At 40.0% G+C, this 17535-nt stretch overlaps 1 protein-coding gene across 1 annotated transcript in view; it reads right to left on the reverse strand.

Moving 5' to 3' along the window:
* Positions 1–16545, reverse strand: part of LOC140228023 (nitric oxide synthase-like protein) — a 79165-nt gene extending 62620 nt beyond the window's left edge. Inside the window, exon 1 of the mRNA XM_072308420.1 lies at positions 14872–16545. Coding sequence (XP_072164521.1) covers positions 14872–16545 — 1674 coding nt within the window. The remainder of the gene's footprint in view (positions 1–14871) is intronic.
* Positions 16546–17535: the final 990 nt, after the last annotated feature.

Consider the following 17535-nt stretch of genomic DNA (forward strand, 5'->3'; position numbering starts at 1 on the left):
ACATTAAAAATGTCAACGACAAAATAAACAACCCTACAATCAAAACAAGCACAAATATACCAACAGCGTATGGTAACAAACGATAAACAAAAACAAAATAATAAAGCAGCACAGAAAGATAAAATATATAACTATGTTAGCAAAAAACAAAACAAAACAAAACAAAGAAAAAATCTTGGCTATAAATGCCAACACTTTTTCTCCTTGGGTGGAGATAAATAATTATACGGAAACATCCATACTATATGTTAATTTGGAGGGAAAAAAAATCCGACGTATACGAGCTGGCATATTGTACAGCTCATGAGATGACCTGAAAAGGACGTGAATTATGGATCCGAGTGATATGTATCTTTGTCATAATCTGCCATCATATGGTGGTACATATTGTATTCAGCAGGTGGCGTACAGAAGTTTATCACGATGTATCTATGGCTCGTACCATCACAACTCTCGGCCTAACTCAAAACTTATCCGTACAGCGAGTCCATGGTGATGGTGTCTTTTTTTTTCGTATTCATATTATTTTCATTATAATTTTTCTCTTTTTCGTTTCGACCCAGGGGCAGTCATATCAGTAGTGGCACTTATCTCCCTAGAGCCAACCGGAATTTGTTGACCCTTTGCGTGCGTTGAGTGCAGAATGGCACACACACGCACATCCTCCGTAGCACTGATGTACACACTGTCCAAAGTCCCTGGAATACAAGGAGTTAAATGGAGCGAACATCGCGAGGTATCCATTGTACTCCTACCTCGGGAATCTGATGCATGTTGTCGGAAGACAACGCGGAAAGTAATGCGGGGAAAACCTATCCCAGGTCCCTCGATTAACTCTTTCTCTGCCCAAAAAGTCAAATGTGCACAAATCTCTCACACAAACCTATGTACAGGTAAATTAATGTGACATCCTCGCAATGTGTACCACAACGCTCTCACAGATTGAGCGCAGACATAGCATAGGACATGGGATAGCTTATTTGACCCTGCTAGATCATGCCATGATTATTCATAATGTCTATTGATGGTCTATTTACTATTACAATGAATAGGAGGAACGCAACGTCGGCATGCTCTGTCTGATCTAGAGGGATTTTGTAAGATTTGTAAGATTTTATTGACTCTATCGACCCCCTCTCGGGGTATGAGAGTACAAACATATTTACAATATATGAATACAAAAATATAAGTGATAATGTACATGTACGTGTGAAAATAACAGATATAAATAAATATGTTTACAACACAAGGCGTAAAGGACGTTTAACTACTCTACCACTACGTGTACAAACATTCACATCTACTTTACTTTCTACAAAAATACTGTCTTTCTTCTTTGGTATTGAAGAGAACTGAAACATAATAATTCTGACAAATTTGGCTAGTTTTTTCAAATGGCAAGCATTAGTTGAATTGAATAATTTGGCCATATGTAATGCACTTGGTCTACTGGCCGTCAAGCTACTTGGTAAATACAATAATCTCTCTTTGTTGAAAAAGGGACAAACAAAAATATAATGAAATTCATCCCCTATATCATCGGATGAACAAATAGTACAATGCAATTCATCTGTCAGGCTTGCATCAAACCTGCCCTTATTAACGGGTAATCCATTAGATCTACATCTGAATTTACTTAATGTAATATAATCTTTCTTACACAAGACTTGTAAATACTTCTCTAACATCAAATTATCCTTAAACATTCTATAATTTGTACAGATTCTATTTGACCATGTTGCTGCTCTCCACTCTTGAATAAACATATCAAAAAGTCTAACTTTTGAGGTGTGTGAAATCCATGCAGCACTAAATCCACCCCCTTGTGCTAACCACACATTCCCTAGCCCTGCATAATAAAAAAATATTTGCGATAGATAATAACCATTGTGATTTTGACGGGGAGTGTATGTCTCCTTGTAAATGCAGAAGAAATTTGAAAATTGTACATGAGTGTTTGGTTTCTTTTCCCTGGACTAATCTCAACCAGAATCCAATCATTCCACATTTAATATGGTTCAAAATTACTCCACGTCCAGTTTCACCATAAACCATACAATCAGGAGTACATTTGTTCACAAGCAAAATTTTTCTTAAGAATTCCCTATGGAAAATTTCAATTTGGTCTATGCACTCATAACCCCAGACTTCAAAACCATAGAGTAAAACAGGTAAAACAAGATGATCAAATAGGTGGCACTGTGTGTCCACAGAGAGCTGTAACTTTTTAGCCTTGACCAACATGCTATAGAGTGCTTTTCTAGCTTGTGTGACTTGTTTAGAAATTGCCTTTTTAAAACTACCATTATAATTGAATTTAACTCCAAGGTACACAAAGTCATCTACAACCTCGAGTGGATCACCAGCATAAACGAATTCAGGAATTCTTCTAACCTTCCCACGGGAGAAAATAACAATTTTAGTCTTGCTTGCATTTACAGTCAAGCGCCATGTCTGACAATAACTATCTACAGCATCAAGAGCTTTTTGCAACTCATCCGGAGTTTCTGCTAAAATTATTGTGTCATCTGCATAAAGTAAACAAGAAAGATTTAAAGCTTTTTTGACATTATCAGAATCCAGGTGGTAAGAAATCTCACTTTCCAAATATTTAAGTCCACCATATGAATTTCTTATGTATTCTTGAAAATCATTCAGATAAATGGCAAATAAAAGCGAGGAAAGGTTTTCACCCTGTCGTACACCAATGTTACAAGTAAAAAACTCTGACATCTCCCCCCTAACCGCCACACATGATTTAGCACTTTCATAAATATTCTTAATGACAGTAAACAGTTTACCCCTAAGCCCCATCTTCAACATTTTGTACCATAAAGATGATCTATCAATTAGATCAAATGCTTTCTTGTAATCAATAAATGCACAGTATAAGCGTTTTTTATTTTGCAGATAAACATCAATTATAGTCTTCAAAACAAAAATATTATCAATTGTAGAATAATTAGAACGAAAGCCAGCCTGTTCTTCACCTAACATATTAGCTGCTTCGAAAAGCTCTGAGATTCGATGATTCAAAATGGAAGTAAAAAGTTTTCCTAGACAACTGAGAAGAGTTATTCCTCTATAATTATCAGGATTTGTGTCTATACCCTTATTCTTAAAAATAGGAATGATAATCCCTATGCACCATTCAGTTGGAACAATACCACTGTCCAGTACCACATTAAAGAACTTTACCAACACATGAAGCATCTCTACGGGACAATTCTTAAGGAATTCATTTCTTATGAAATCTTTTCCACAAGCTTTTGAATTTTTAAGTTTCTTAATCATTAGTACCACTTCTTCCAAAGTTACTGGGGCATCCAAGGGACCATCTGCCTCAACAATTTCTGAAGTACCCATACTATCTTCCAGGCCTGTGGGCTGGTCCTCTTGGCTATTACCTAAACGACTAAAATGATTAACAAAATCCCCTTATGAAACATTTCCTGTTTTCTTTACTTTGCGTTCATTATTATTATTATTATTATTATTATTATTATTATTATTATTATTATTATTATTATTATTATTATTATTATTAGGGAAAGGATGGAAGAGAGATGGAGAGATATTTGTAGCTTGAATGCACACGAGTATATGTCATCATTTCTGCACGAATTGTTCGTCTTTCTAGAACAGCTCCGTCTCAATGCCAGAATTGCATTAATAAAGACGGAACATAATGACTCTCTTTCTTGTTCGATTCAAACAAAGTCAACACCAAAACAAGGACTCTCTGTTTACGCGTATCGGCGAAAATTGTACGGGGTATCCCGATCATACGACAGTAAACAGATTCACCATGGCAATGGTTATTGCTGGCTTTCTAGGGCAGACTTGGAAAAAGAGAGTGCAGGCTTAAACCTTAAACAAAGGTTTACGAAGGTTACCAAGGCAACGACTTGCACGCTTGTAGCTGATTGGTTGTTGACTATATAGCTGCTCTCCTGGTTACTTCGAGTTTTGCAAATTGTAGTTATAGCAAAAGTGCACTTTGAAATGTGGCCCAATACCTCGCAGGCATTGGCATACAAGAAAATACAAAATATGCCAAGCAAAACAAACTTTGTGGTGTATCTGACCCTTTGAAAGTGGACACCGTATGGTTGGCTTGTCCGTTGCTGTCTTTTCCTCAGATATGTGTTTGTTATTGAGGTCAGAAAAGGTCTACTTTCCAGTATCAAACGAAAACTTGAATAACTCTTTATAGAGACGAAGAAAAATATGTGTTCACAAATTTACGACCTCAGGACTATTCGGTCTTCGGCCTGTTAACCTCACTGCACCCCGAGGTAATGACAAAGATATCGGTTGGTTTTGATGCCATTTATATTTCGTTCAAACACGACGATGAGAAGCGAGGAGCTTTACATTCAGGGCGCCTTGTATTTTGGTGTCGTGTGCGTGTATTACAGTGCTATAACCCATCATTTATTTATGTCCGGTTGGACATAGGATGATAAATATGATTGAATAGACTATGTTCCATTCCTGGCAACAGAGAGATGTAAACTTTAGGCGTATATAGACACACGCTGGATCGTCACCATTGGTGACTGATCATAATGCTTGCCATTATAGCACTTTTTAGCAATCTTGTCCACGTATATATTCCCAGCCAGCAATGCACATAAATACAAGTCGACGTTACTACCTATAGAATCACCATTGCAAAAAAAAAAAAATACAAAGGCCCCCTGAACCACTTAGCATGCCATGTGTTACTGACAATCAATGTCAAGCGCCTGGTTTGGTAAAGTACAATGGGATCGATATGTTCCTTTTATAACGTAACTTGTTGACCATTTACAATGCTTAAGTGCCTGTAGAGCAGTATTTCCTGACAAGCTGGCTGAGGAGGGCTTAGTGTGAGGTAGTACAGTGTGATGCCATTTCTTTTCTATCGACAGCCACTTTCCTTTTCTTTTGTAAGCTATATTCTGTTTGACAATCTGGGCATGTCAGCCTTTGTTGACGAGGGGTTTATTTGACATTCTATTTTCCATTTATTCTGTTTGACAATCTGGGCATGTCAGCCTTTGTTGACGAGGGGTTTATTTCGGTACAAAGGCACATGGCACAATAAGCTACTTTTTCAACTTTCCCATTTTTTTCGTCTCTAATATACATTAATATTGTTTGGAAATGAAATATAAACAAAGTAATGAAGGAATAGATAAGGTTTCAGTATTGTCCTTCGACTACATTCTTTTTATTTCCGCAGTTTCTAATTCCTTTTTCCCCCAGTGCAACTAGGCCTACACAGAAATCTCATGTCATTGACCCTCTTTGTACATCAGTATTTCCAACTATTTATGTGCCGCTTTAAGGCCTAGAAAATAGAGTTACTGAACTTGCAAACGAGTTCACCGCGGTGCACATGAAAATCGATCCATTATCATCGGAATGAGGTTATTGTTTCATATAACTGCAGCTGTTATATGCACAATGGGTTGTTTATTGTGTTTAGTCACATAGGTATAGGCATTTTCCAGATAAGACGGTGTGAAGAAATGCACGTTCTATTTACACATGAACCTCATATGACGTCATCATGACATCAATAGGTCATGGTTATGCCCCAATACATATAACAATAGGAGGTTGACATACTCGTTGAGAGATAAAATATCCCAATAATGTTCGACGTACACGGTCTTATAACACCCTCTTCCCGAAAACTGAACGTTTGTCACATTTATCTTTTTATATGAGGCTCTCCGGATTCTACAGCCGGATGAAAATGCGATGTATACAGGAGGTTCAAATGTTTGATTTATATTGTGCCCATCCCGGGTCAAAACATGAACACGCCTATCTTTGAAAAGGAGGCCCGGAAGGATTGATGCGAATGGCGTTCTTTTGAGTCCGTTGACAGCCATCGTTAGCCTGTTCGTGCACGGTGTCTATGACTCCTTCACTCGGTGGTTCATAAAGGGTTAAAATAGCACCATCATATTCCACTGATAGTGCACCCACATCAAGATCAACGGGAAGCAAATATGTTATCACTAACACTATTATCAGACGAAGAATTCGCAAAAGTTTTTTTTTTCTTCTTTTTGGGTTGCTTGTGTTGTTTTCATTTCGTGTCATGCCGAAGAAGAATACACATATTACAGCAAGAGTCCTGTCTCTGGTGATACATACCAAGGGTGTACAATATCATCAACACATAGATCTGTTTGTTGAAAATATCTTTGGTAAAATATGGCGTGAAAAGCGACACCATGCATAGACTCGTGTAAAGGCCCTCTCGCCTTGCTGTTGTGCCTCTCCAGTAGCCAACAGACCACTAATGGCTGCTCTTCCCCCCCCCCCTCCTCTCCCGAACTTCGGAGGGTGTCGAGCAGAGATCCGATCCCGTATCCCCCTCCCCTTGCGAATTTCGTCTACAGATGAACTTTTGAGTTACCATCGAAAACGACTCCAGTATTATCATCTCTTTTCTCTCGGCTCTTCTCTAATTCTCCGAGTGCTGACTGATGTCTTTCCGTGGGTGTGTTTGAGGGATTACACCCAGGATAAATACGAGCAAACGGGAACAATACTCGGATGACGACTATCGATTTTATAGGGGTTGTACTTTTTAGTCGCGCCGTGAACTTTAAGACAATTCTCCAAGGACATGGAACTGATGTGTTTCCACTTTCAACCTTGTATTTGGTCACATGTGTCAAAACCTCGAATGATTTGGGGCAATCTGGATTCTATCAGTCAGCTTATTGGGTTTCTCTCTAATCAATGTCCCGTCTCTTCACACATATCACATTATGAATACAGCCTTTGGATACTATACCGTCTTTCATTTTCTTTGTCATGTTTAAAGCCCGGGCGAGTACATTTAGCATCTCACTCCCCTCGCAGAAATAAGAAGAGATAATGTTGTTTAGAGATCACCAGTATTAAGCCACTTGATGCCATGTAATCTTCCATCGTGACCTTGGTAACCCTGCGGGGGTGTTGCGTAAGAACTTGGTTTGTTGCGATAAAATGTGCACATATGTCTATAGTTTGGTACCTAAATGTTCTGTGATTATCATGGTTGATCTTTGCCCATGAGATTTGCTACCATTTTATCGATCTGCTGTTTGCTGTCCTCGGCAAAAATTAGCTGCACTCGTGTTATCACTTCAACCATGTTACGCGTGATTATTGAAGCCAGTGTAGATTGGTAACTGATATCTACTAATGATTGCTCGAGAAATTTACTTGATAATTGTACGTATGGGTCTACATGATTGCTTGAAAAAATCAAAATATAGACAAACTTTTGAAAGGAGATACTGTTGAATACAGACATTTTTAAACACTCCTATTCTGCTTTATTTGATACATGTAGAAGCATGTTGATGATTCATTTCATAAAAGTCCGTTGTTCGAGCAAATTTCATTGTCAACCCTTAGCTGAACAAACATTCTTGATATCTTTCTAACTTGTGTTCCTGATTTCAAGGAAAGTAACGCTGCGACAGGACCACTGATTATTTTCCAAAAAATATTATCATTAGGCTGCAAGTTTCATGCACGAAATATAAAAGAAAAAGAAAAAAAAAAACCTGACCAATAACTCAACCCACGCACATGTACTTTGTGCTGTTCTGAGAAAGAACAACTCCAAATGTAAACAAATAAACTGTCTAAAGCCGGAATAACTACCTAACCGATGCTATAAATTAGGATGTACATGAGATGACATCACGGCCAAAGTAGATGGTGACGACAACATGTCAATAAAATCTACTATAATTCAAGAATGTTACCGTTCAAAATTGAGAAATTGATCATTATTTTTATCTGCTAGGTTCGAATACTTCTGCTTTTTTCACATTTCTTTAAATGAAAAGAGAGCACAATCTTTTCTTGTATCTAAGAAACCCTCCTGTAACATTTCTATTTCACTCTTTAAAATATCGAGTGATCGTTGTGTACAAGGCATAATTTTAACATCTCAAGGGGACACACGCCTTCGCTATCCCCCCCCCCTTCCTCGCATTCACTGATCTGTTGACAGGGTATTTGTGGAGAGAGAAAGACATGGACAGATAGAAAAGAATATGTTGATCTATTAATGAATACACAAAATAGATAAATAGACAGATGAATAGATTTGTTGTACTCCAGTCAGCAACACAACAACCAAGCGAAAAAAGGGTCATGCTCAACGTGCTCCATATTATACTGTTGAGATCATTGGCGTCATTGCCTAATTCTCGCTTGTCCAATTCGACAAGAAAAATAATCACGAACGCATCATCAAGCCAGATCATAAACAGAACGCAACACATGAATTCTTCATTCAACCACTACCTGTCAGAGAACCAGACATGACATTCCGAGTCCGACCACCAGCACCGGGGTCTCGTTTAACTATTATTAGGCGCCACAGGCTTCTAAAATGCCAAGAAGCAGCAGAAAAAGGAGGAAGAGTGTAGACGGAGAAGGGGAAGAAGAAGGAGGAGGGGAAGAAGAAGGAGGAGGAGGAGGAGGAGGAGAAGAAGAAGAAGAAGTAGAAGAAGAGGAAGATGAAGATGAAGAAGAAGAAGGAGAAGGAATAAAGAAAGAATCAAAAGAATAAGAACAAGATCAAGAACAACCGCATCATAAGCAGTGACAACCAATCTCTATGTCAAGTCAACCCGTCGAGTCAGTCTAGGGACTGGCAATCAGGATTGCACTCAGCACGGAGCTTACGTGCAAAAATGTACTTTATTGACGAAAAGTACGCATGATTCTGACCAAAAACGTTAATATAGTGATTTCTGCAAAAGCTAACATTCAAATTCTCATGCTATTTATCATTAAAATGAACACTCCGTTACAAACGAAACGATCGGCGATAGCACAAACAAAGAATACAGGAAGGCGTAGTAATTTCGTCTTCGTTCGATGACTTTTCCTAGAGAAAGTGTCTTAGAAGTACAGTTTGAACTTTTGGCATAACGTCAATTGAGCAGAAGCGTATCATTGTACTTTTCCCTCCCGTCATTCACCTCGAATGCATTATCGAAAACAAACAAAGACGAATAATAATAGGCACTGAAATTTCCACACCAAGACACTGCATGAGGTGTTGTGAAACAATATGAAATCTAAATATCTTTGTGATGGATTCCACAAGAACAATAGCAACCATTTCTCTCTCTCTCTCTCTCTCTCTCTCTCTCTCTCTCTCTCTCTTGGATGGGTTTATCTATTGGATCGGGAGCCCCTACCTCGTCATTTCATATTTAATACAAAGAAGGGAAGGAAAATGAAGAACGCAGCGAAAACCAAGCAAAGATCGAATTCCGTCACCTCCCACTTTCCTATCGACGAACAGAGTTCGTCGACCTCTCACGTTTCATCATTCCCTTTATTTCGCGGAGGAAAGCTCTTTTGTTTTGTACCACTGGCTGACTGACAACTCAAACAAACAAAAAACAAAACGTGGCTAACAAACAAAGGACAGCCTTCGAAGATTTGCATGACAAGAAAATTTAAACAAAAACAAGGAAAAAAGCGAAAAAAATATAGAAGTTGTGATTCCATAATAAAATTGGCGCCGGGAGGATATTTGACAAGAGCGAGAATCTGTATCACGCAGGGTCTGATTGAGATGATAGTGACATTGTCTTTATGCCGTTGCCATAGCGACGCCAGTTTGGGGACACATCGCGCGTCCTCTCTGGAATATGTAGATGGCGAATCCTTCCTTTTCCAGAAAATGAAACCGAAAACAGGACATGGATGGCTTCTGTTGGAGTGGTATCAACAGATTATCTTGTGTGATCAGAAATCATGACGTAGGTAGCATGTTTAATAAGGACTCGGAAAAAAGGGAAAGGTATTTTTGGATCTACAGTAGTAGAGCTGAAGCCTGCGACAGTAAATAACCTCCTTTGAACAAGGTACACTGTTCTTTGAGAAGTTAAATGCGCGGAGAGAAGTCATTGGCCGACCGTCCCGTGGCAACCACACCCAGGTCCAGCTATTCCTCCCACAGTGCAGGAAAAAAACCACACGCCTGAATTTAGCTCCCCGACTCTTATGCCATCACTTACATCAGAACTTAAGTTTCGAGGGTGAGGTATACATTTGGGATTAGACTATTTAGGATTAGACTTTTCTTTCTTTAAAGGCAACTGTAGATGACGTCGATTGAGTCGATGTTGGTAGAAAAAAAAAGATGTAGACTTTCCATTTTTTTTTTTTTTTTTTTTTTTGCACATGGCAGTATTCTACGAAAAAGAGATCACGGTGCTATCGTTCTGGGCACGTTCGTTACTGCTCGTAGCCACAGATGATCTCACAGATTGCAGCTGTTACCTGGAGATCTCTCTAAAGGACTGGGTTAGACTGGTAAAAGTCTGTCAGAATCTTTAAGTCAACTGCCGTCACCGCCTTCACGGCAAGTCCAGAACATAAATCAAACGGGGTTATGTCGGCAAAGCTAGAAGACGCACGAAATGAAGAAGAAGAAAAGAAGAAGAAAACAGAAAATGTAGAAAAGTAAAAAGATGATAAAGAAGATGGAGACAAAGGAAAAAAGGAAGGAAGAGAACGAGAAAAGATGAAGAAATGGAAACGAAGATCACGAAGAAGAAAATACTAACAATTTTTAAATAAAAACAAGGGATTATTAATTAGAGGGGAGAAAGTTGAGGTGTGATTTTTTTTTTTCAATTTGTCCCCCTTTACATATGAAATTTGTAGAGGGAGACAAATTGAAGAAAATTCACATGTCAATTTTAAAATCTTTGCAATCGCGATCCAGTGACATTGATTATGAAAACAATATCCCTCATAGTTTAAAGAGAGATGGAAGAGTAATATTTGGCTGGACCATCATGATAACTTCAGTCACAATCTTAATGATGTATGAAATGATGTGCCGTGCTAACATGTGAATCTGTGCACGAGTGCATCAATTTCCAGCTGCGACCACTTCGGGAAGGTTGTGATACTTTTCACAAGAAACTATCACGGGTGCAGGATTTGGTTCCATTCATTTCAGCATTTGAGTGTCTTTACAGTGATTTTAAATAGTCAAGCAGATCAGTCCGTAATCAGGATTTTTTTTTTTTTTTTTGGGGGGGGGGAGGAATTATGAAGAGAACGGTGAATGGTCCCGCTTCTAAACTAAGTCGAGTTGATTAAACCCATCCCTCCAACCTATTCCCTCTTACAAGAAAAAAAAAAAGAATCATAACAAAAAAAAATGATAAATCCTACACGATTTCCCTGATAGCGTTTCTTCGATTATCGCTTTCAAGATTCAAATGAACTTTTGATACAAGTAAAGCGGATCATTTCTTTCGATTAACTGGAGGGATTTGAAGTTGATAGAATAACGCAAGTCACTTCTGTTTACATTCTGTTTATGTGTATAATGCCATAACTACCTGACGGCAGGCATTCACCTATGCTCAGATGGATCAGTTATCATGATATGCACGAAGTTGTCATACTCTAGGTTTGCGCTGCCTTTGTTGGGGAAAAAGAAGGAAATCACTGAAAAATGGACACAGGTGCGGTAATACCCAGTAAAGTCAGCCAATATATAAAGTATTTCAGGACGTATAATGGTAAGATTCCCCTCAACGCCAAATTGGATTTTGTGACCGCAAACAGACCAACAGAAAAAAGAGGAAAGGAAAGAGCCTCAATCGATCAAAGAAATACGCCTAAAATCGGATAACCCCACAGGGAATGATATCACTAAATCCCACATAAGAAAAACCTGCCGAAGGAAAACTGACTAAATAAAAAAAGTACAGACATCTCACAACTGCAAACTTAGTTACTGAAAGGCTCGGCACAATGATGGATTTGTCTGTCAAGTGCTTTTATCTGTTGAGCAAACTCGGCCTATTTGCCGACCATCTCTTAGCGTGTGCACAACGCCACGTTTGGCTGTAACCTAACTGTGTATGGCTTGAACTTGTTAAGACGAGGATGTCCAGCTGCTGTTGCTAGGCAACGACAAACAGGCTTAGCATCCAACCTTATCTACCTTGTTTGGTAGTTAAAAATGAGGCGGGCTACGGGACGAAAAGAAGGGATGGCGGGTGGGTCTCACGAATAAGAAGCTCCTTAATTCTAGAATAGTAAGAAAAGTTGGCTCGCTATCGTCTCACGGGCTCAGCCGAGCACACAAAAGGAACATTAGGGATTAGGGATCTAAGTTTGCCCGCCAAGTTCACGTAGAACAATAAACACACACTCCTTTTCACTGTTTGGTAAGAATACAAATTCACTAGCCTAAATAACTACTAGATTGAACTTTCTGATCTTTTACGGCCATTGAGTGAAAGGATTATGAGTCCCAGTAAACAGAACGTACATGTACTTCGACAAAAGCACGTGCACTGTCACGCTCTGACAACGCGTACAGCTCTAATAGGATTCATTTCTATCGGAGTCTCTGTGTCTGAAACCATAATTATGTACGTATATACCATTGTATACAGGGCTCGACATTTGCCATGGCCCGGTGGTCCAGGGCCCCTAAAAATGGATGTCGGGCCACCAAATTCCCAAAAAGGTTATCTTTTGGTGGCCCAATCGGGCAAGTAAGATTTAAATGGATTGCTGTGTTTCCTTTTCTTCGCAAAAGTAGTTCTTTTTTCGGACCAAAATGTAGAATTTAAAGATTTAAGTAGATCGAACGGGCAACCAGAGACAAAAAGTTATAGTGTCGAGATTTGGTACATAATAAGATTTCGAGAAATCTCTGTATTCCTTAACTTGTTTCAAGTTATTTTACTGTGCATTATGCATGCTTTATTTTGAATTTCATTTACATGTATGCTCTGTCATGAACGACGCTTGAAGTGAAACAAAGTGACTGTCATTTTCACCTGTCGGGCTTTATTTTTTCCTATTGTTTTCCTTTAGTCATATTTAACAATTTCTTCCGTTGGTGCAAAACATTCAGAAGGATTTTTGATTCAACAAACTGAAAATGAATGCGACTACAAGATAAATGGATGCATAGACGTGGCAATGATAATACATCGTTATAGCACAAACAGCAAGAGATGATGTATCAAACATACGCGATAACGACAAACAACTGTTTTTTTCCCCCTCATCATTTCCAGTGAATTCGCAGGATTTCATATGCTCGGGAAAGTTCAAGCTCTCGGTTAGGTCTCACAACCAGTTTGCACGCTCGTGTACAACAGGGAAGTTTTTGCCGAAAAAAAAAACACAAAAAAACTCAAAGAGACGTTTAAAAATATAGTTAAAATTGCTTACAAAACTCTACTATTAGATCATCAGATAGACAATAGGCAAAATACGTCATTCTTATCCTTTATACGTCTTCTGATTTTGTCTAAGATTTTAGCTTTATTTTATTTCCTTTCTCTATCCCACCTTATCACCCTTTCTTCGTTGTTATGAAACAAGCGGTTCACTATATAACTTTGTAATGGGGAACTTACATGCACTTATCAAATTTCATAAGAATTACTTCTTTATCTTAAACCTTCTTTCTCTTTCGCTCTCGTTCTGTCACTCTCTACATCACCCCATTCCGTCAATGCCATGATCAAATTGTACTTTCCATTTTGTTTTGTTTTTGTTTAGATTTGTTTTCCTGTTGCTGTTGAGTTTATTATACTTTTACACTAAGCTGTTATATGACCGAGCCACAAAAAAAGTTTGTTGGCAGTTTAGTCGCGTGCATACGAAAAAAAAAAAAAAATCAATTAAAACGGGACAGAAGTGTCTCCATTGGCGAACAAAGTCACAATATTGACACAAGGATTTTGTTTCAAGCGCTGAGATTGGATAACAAGTCGGGAGAGAATCACTTATACAAACAAGGGAGTATGATTGCAGCTAGGGAATAGATCAGTACGGGTCATTCATTCAACAAGCCACTCTGAATGGGTTCACCCGCCGGTAAAGGGTTATACTAAAAAGGCGGGTAGTGATATTCTCACCTGTTACAGATATGACGAGACGAAGCAGAGCATAACAAACGGACAGACAGAAATACAGTCGAACACAGACTAACCAAAACTATAAGCAACCCAAATCGCATGCATATACACTTAAGTTAAAGGGAAACAACTAATATCATTTCTAATCACTGGAAACATTTTTGGAGCAGTTACACGAACGCGACATGCATGACATAAGTGTCGCTCTACAGAATAAAAATGCACACAACACAGCACAACAACACAACACAACACAACACAACACAACACAACACAACACAACACAACACAACACAACACAACACAACACAACATAACACAACACAACACAACACAACACAACACAACACAAAACACACAACACAACACAACACAACACAACACAACACAACACAACACAACACAGCACAACATAACACACAACAGCGCTTGACCACTAATGAAAAAAGGTTACTCCTTGATCGTTGGTTTGTCTGAGTTATTTTTTTCCCCTTTTTAGCTATGAAACTACAATTGACAAGAAAAGTGAGCTAAAGTACGACAGGTTTAGTAATTACTTTGCGTCTTCACTGTTCTTGACTTGCTTTGGCATCGCTGTATATCTCGATCGAAGGCATCTTTTCCGCCACCTTGTTTTCCTTCTCCCTTATATTATAGTTATTTTTTAATTACTATTAGTTTCATGGTCAGTGCGTCATCATAATTATCATCTTCTTTTTCATTATTGTCAGCATTAATCCTGTCATTAGTCATTATGTTGTAGTAATGATTTTGTTACTCTCATGAATGTTATCATCAGTGTTATCTTCATATTTTTTCATCAATTTCCAGAGAGACTTACTGTGCAAAGATGACAAACACAATTTTAAGTCGAATGACATTGAAATAATATACCACTGAAAATTAGTAAGAACCAAGTGATAAAACTTACCACGAAGACTTTCTGATGCAACGTGTCTGTAAATTGTTTTCCATCGGCCACGTTATGTAATCTGATGTACTTGGCTTGCTTCTTGGTGAAGGGGCAGACAGGGCCAGCATGCACCGGCCCATTCGCTGGAGGTGGGGGCGCCTCCCCATTCTGCTGCACCGTTGTCTTGGGCGAATTCTCCTGGACCTGAAAAGCAGGTAGAGGATCCGTCTGGATGCAGATCTCTGAAGTTGACACGCTCACGCGGGCCGGTTCGGCCTGGAGGCCATTCAGTCTTCCGTTGACCAGGTGTCCTCCGTTCTGCTTGGTCGACGGACCATTTTTAATCGAGTAACTGCCAGCTTGTTTCACGCCTTCCGGTACGGTGACGACGCCGTTTGCCGAGCACCCGGCTCCCATCTTGGCGTCTCCGTTGACGAGAGGTTCGTTATGAGTCGAGTGGTTGTCTGGTCCGATGCCGTTGACGAGTGCTTCCTTGGGATGGTTCACGCTTCGCGGTGCGGTCTCCTCGGGCGGCGTTTGTTGACTGAACTCCTGTCTGTTGTGTGGGTTGGCCTGGTCCTGCTGTTCCCCTCCGGCCTGTTGTGGGTGCTGTGACGGGGCCTCGCTATTGACCTCTGTCTGGCAGTCACGTGACTCATTCGCGAAGTTGACGTAAATCTCGCGGTTGTCCTTTTCCGGTGAGGCGAATCCGGGGCTGCGAACCGTTATCACACGTTCGGGACACTGAATCCCTTTGCTTTCGGTCTGATACTCGCGCGACTCTTCGATAAGGGACATCCCCTGATTGCGTGCACGCTCTCCATCCAGCTCATAATCTACAGAGGTACGAGGACTGTCGTAGTAGAAGTCCTCATGCTGATGTATTTTTAGTTGATAGACGTCCCGAGGGTAGGTTCCATTCCAGGCAAACACGTTCTGAAATTCAGGAGTGCCGTGACGATTACAGCAGCAAGGAGATGGTTCGCGGTAGCTGAAATTTCGGACAGGGCTTGTAGGTAGACTACCTCGGGCTGGAGAACGACTATTATCGCGATCGCGTCTTGACCGTCGAGCCGGACTTCCGTATCGATAGGGGCTACTCTCCGGGGTGTGAGTTCGTGGTCGCGGCGGCTGATGACTACCATGGACCAGGATCCCATTATGCAATTGCGCTTGATTGTAGATGTTGACGTCATAATTCGGGACGTGCGCGTTGCGCGGCCACGTCGCTGACGGCGTGCGAGTTGGGCTGCGCGAACTGTCACGGCTTGAGCGTCGCTGTTTCTTCGGCCCGATGCCCGGCGATGTCTTGGTGCTGGGAGCCTCATCCGATTGTTCTGGTTCGGATACCCGCACAATATTGACCAATCCATCTGGTGACATTACGGTTTCTAACCGAGTGCGATAGCCATCTGGTCCTTTCAGGACGATTACGCAAGGCGTATCCATGGGCACACTGCGAAGAACCTCAAGAGCGGTGTTGTAAGGCACGTCTGTGAGTTGAACGCCATTGACAGCCAAAAGAATGTCTCCTATGCGTACCAGTCCCGAGTTCTCCGCCACTCCACCGGATATCAAATCCGATATCAAAACCGGAGGATTGCACTTGCGCTTTCGCACTAAGAATCCGAGACCGTGCGGCGGTCTCTTGACTAACCGAATCGAAAAAGTGTTCGGCTCGCCAGTTTCCATCTTGGCTTATCTCGTAGGTCTCTCCAACAGTGACAACGAAATGATCACGTTTTAGTCAAATGCATTGAGCCTGTTGTAACTTATGAGTAGGCGCCGTGATAAAATCTACATGAATTTGATAATGTCAGATAATCCGGAGTGCTGAAAGCGAGTGGCTTGAGAGACGGTTTCAGCTTTCGTGCCCGGAGGGAATCACTCGTCACGGGGTCGTGAAAGTAGGTGCCGATAAAACAGTATCGCCTGTGGGCACAAACCAAAGTACAAGACATTACTGAATACAAATATTGAATATAATCTGTTTTAATTGACCGCTACGCCTGTAGGAGAACACGACAATCGTGAGGCTAATCTAGGAACACAGCGCCCGTAAACATATGGGCGGGGGCGAATTACGACAATTTGCACAGTCAACTATCACGCAACTTTACGTCAAACATTTTGTTTAGTATCCAAAAAGTTGATCCTAATGGAAGAAAGTCACACTCTCACTTAGCAAATCTGTAATTTCATTAGGAGGCTATCGTGGACTTGAATAAGTAAGAACAAAACAATACAGCCGAACAAACAAAAAGTGATAAGTGCACAAATTAAAGAAATAATTATTTCATCGATGATTTGATTGATCTTATTTTGTATTTCTATTTCATACATAGATTTTTAAGTGGAGAGCAGTGTTTAATTGCAATAGTGGAAACAGATAAATGATGAGCTAAAATGTACAACAATCCATGATAATACAACAGTATGAACACGAGTCCAACGAAGAAACTCTGATAAAAACAAATGCAGGATTATCATCATACATAAGCGAAACATTATAGCTGCGGGATGATGTCAAGATATTACTTGTATTAAAAACAATGTTTAATCATTTTGAAAGTTTTATCCATTAGATGTTGACTTTGTAAGACCCGGACATACATATGAACTCAAATACAACAGCAGCAACACCCGCTCAAGTAGGTCACACAGAAATGCCACAGAAAATGA

The sequence above is a fragment of the Diadema setosum genome, chromosome 4 (assembly GCF_964275005.1).
Source record: "Diadema setosum chromosome 4, eeDiaSeto1, whole genome shotgun sequence".
Lineage (NCBI taxonomy): Eukaryota > Metazoa > Echinodermata > Echinoidea > Diadematoida > Diadematidae > Diadema > Diadema setosum.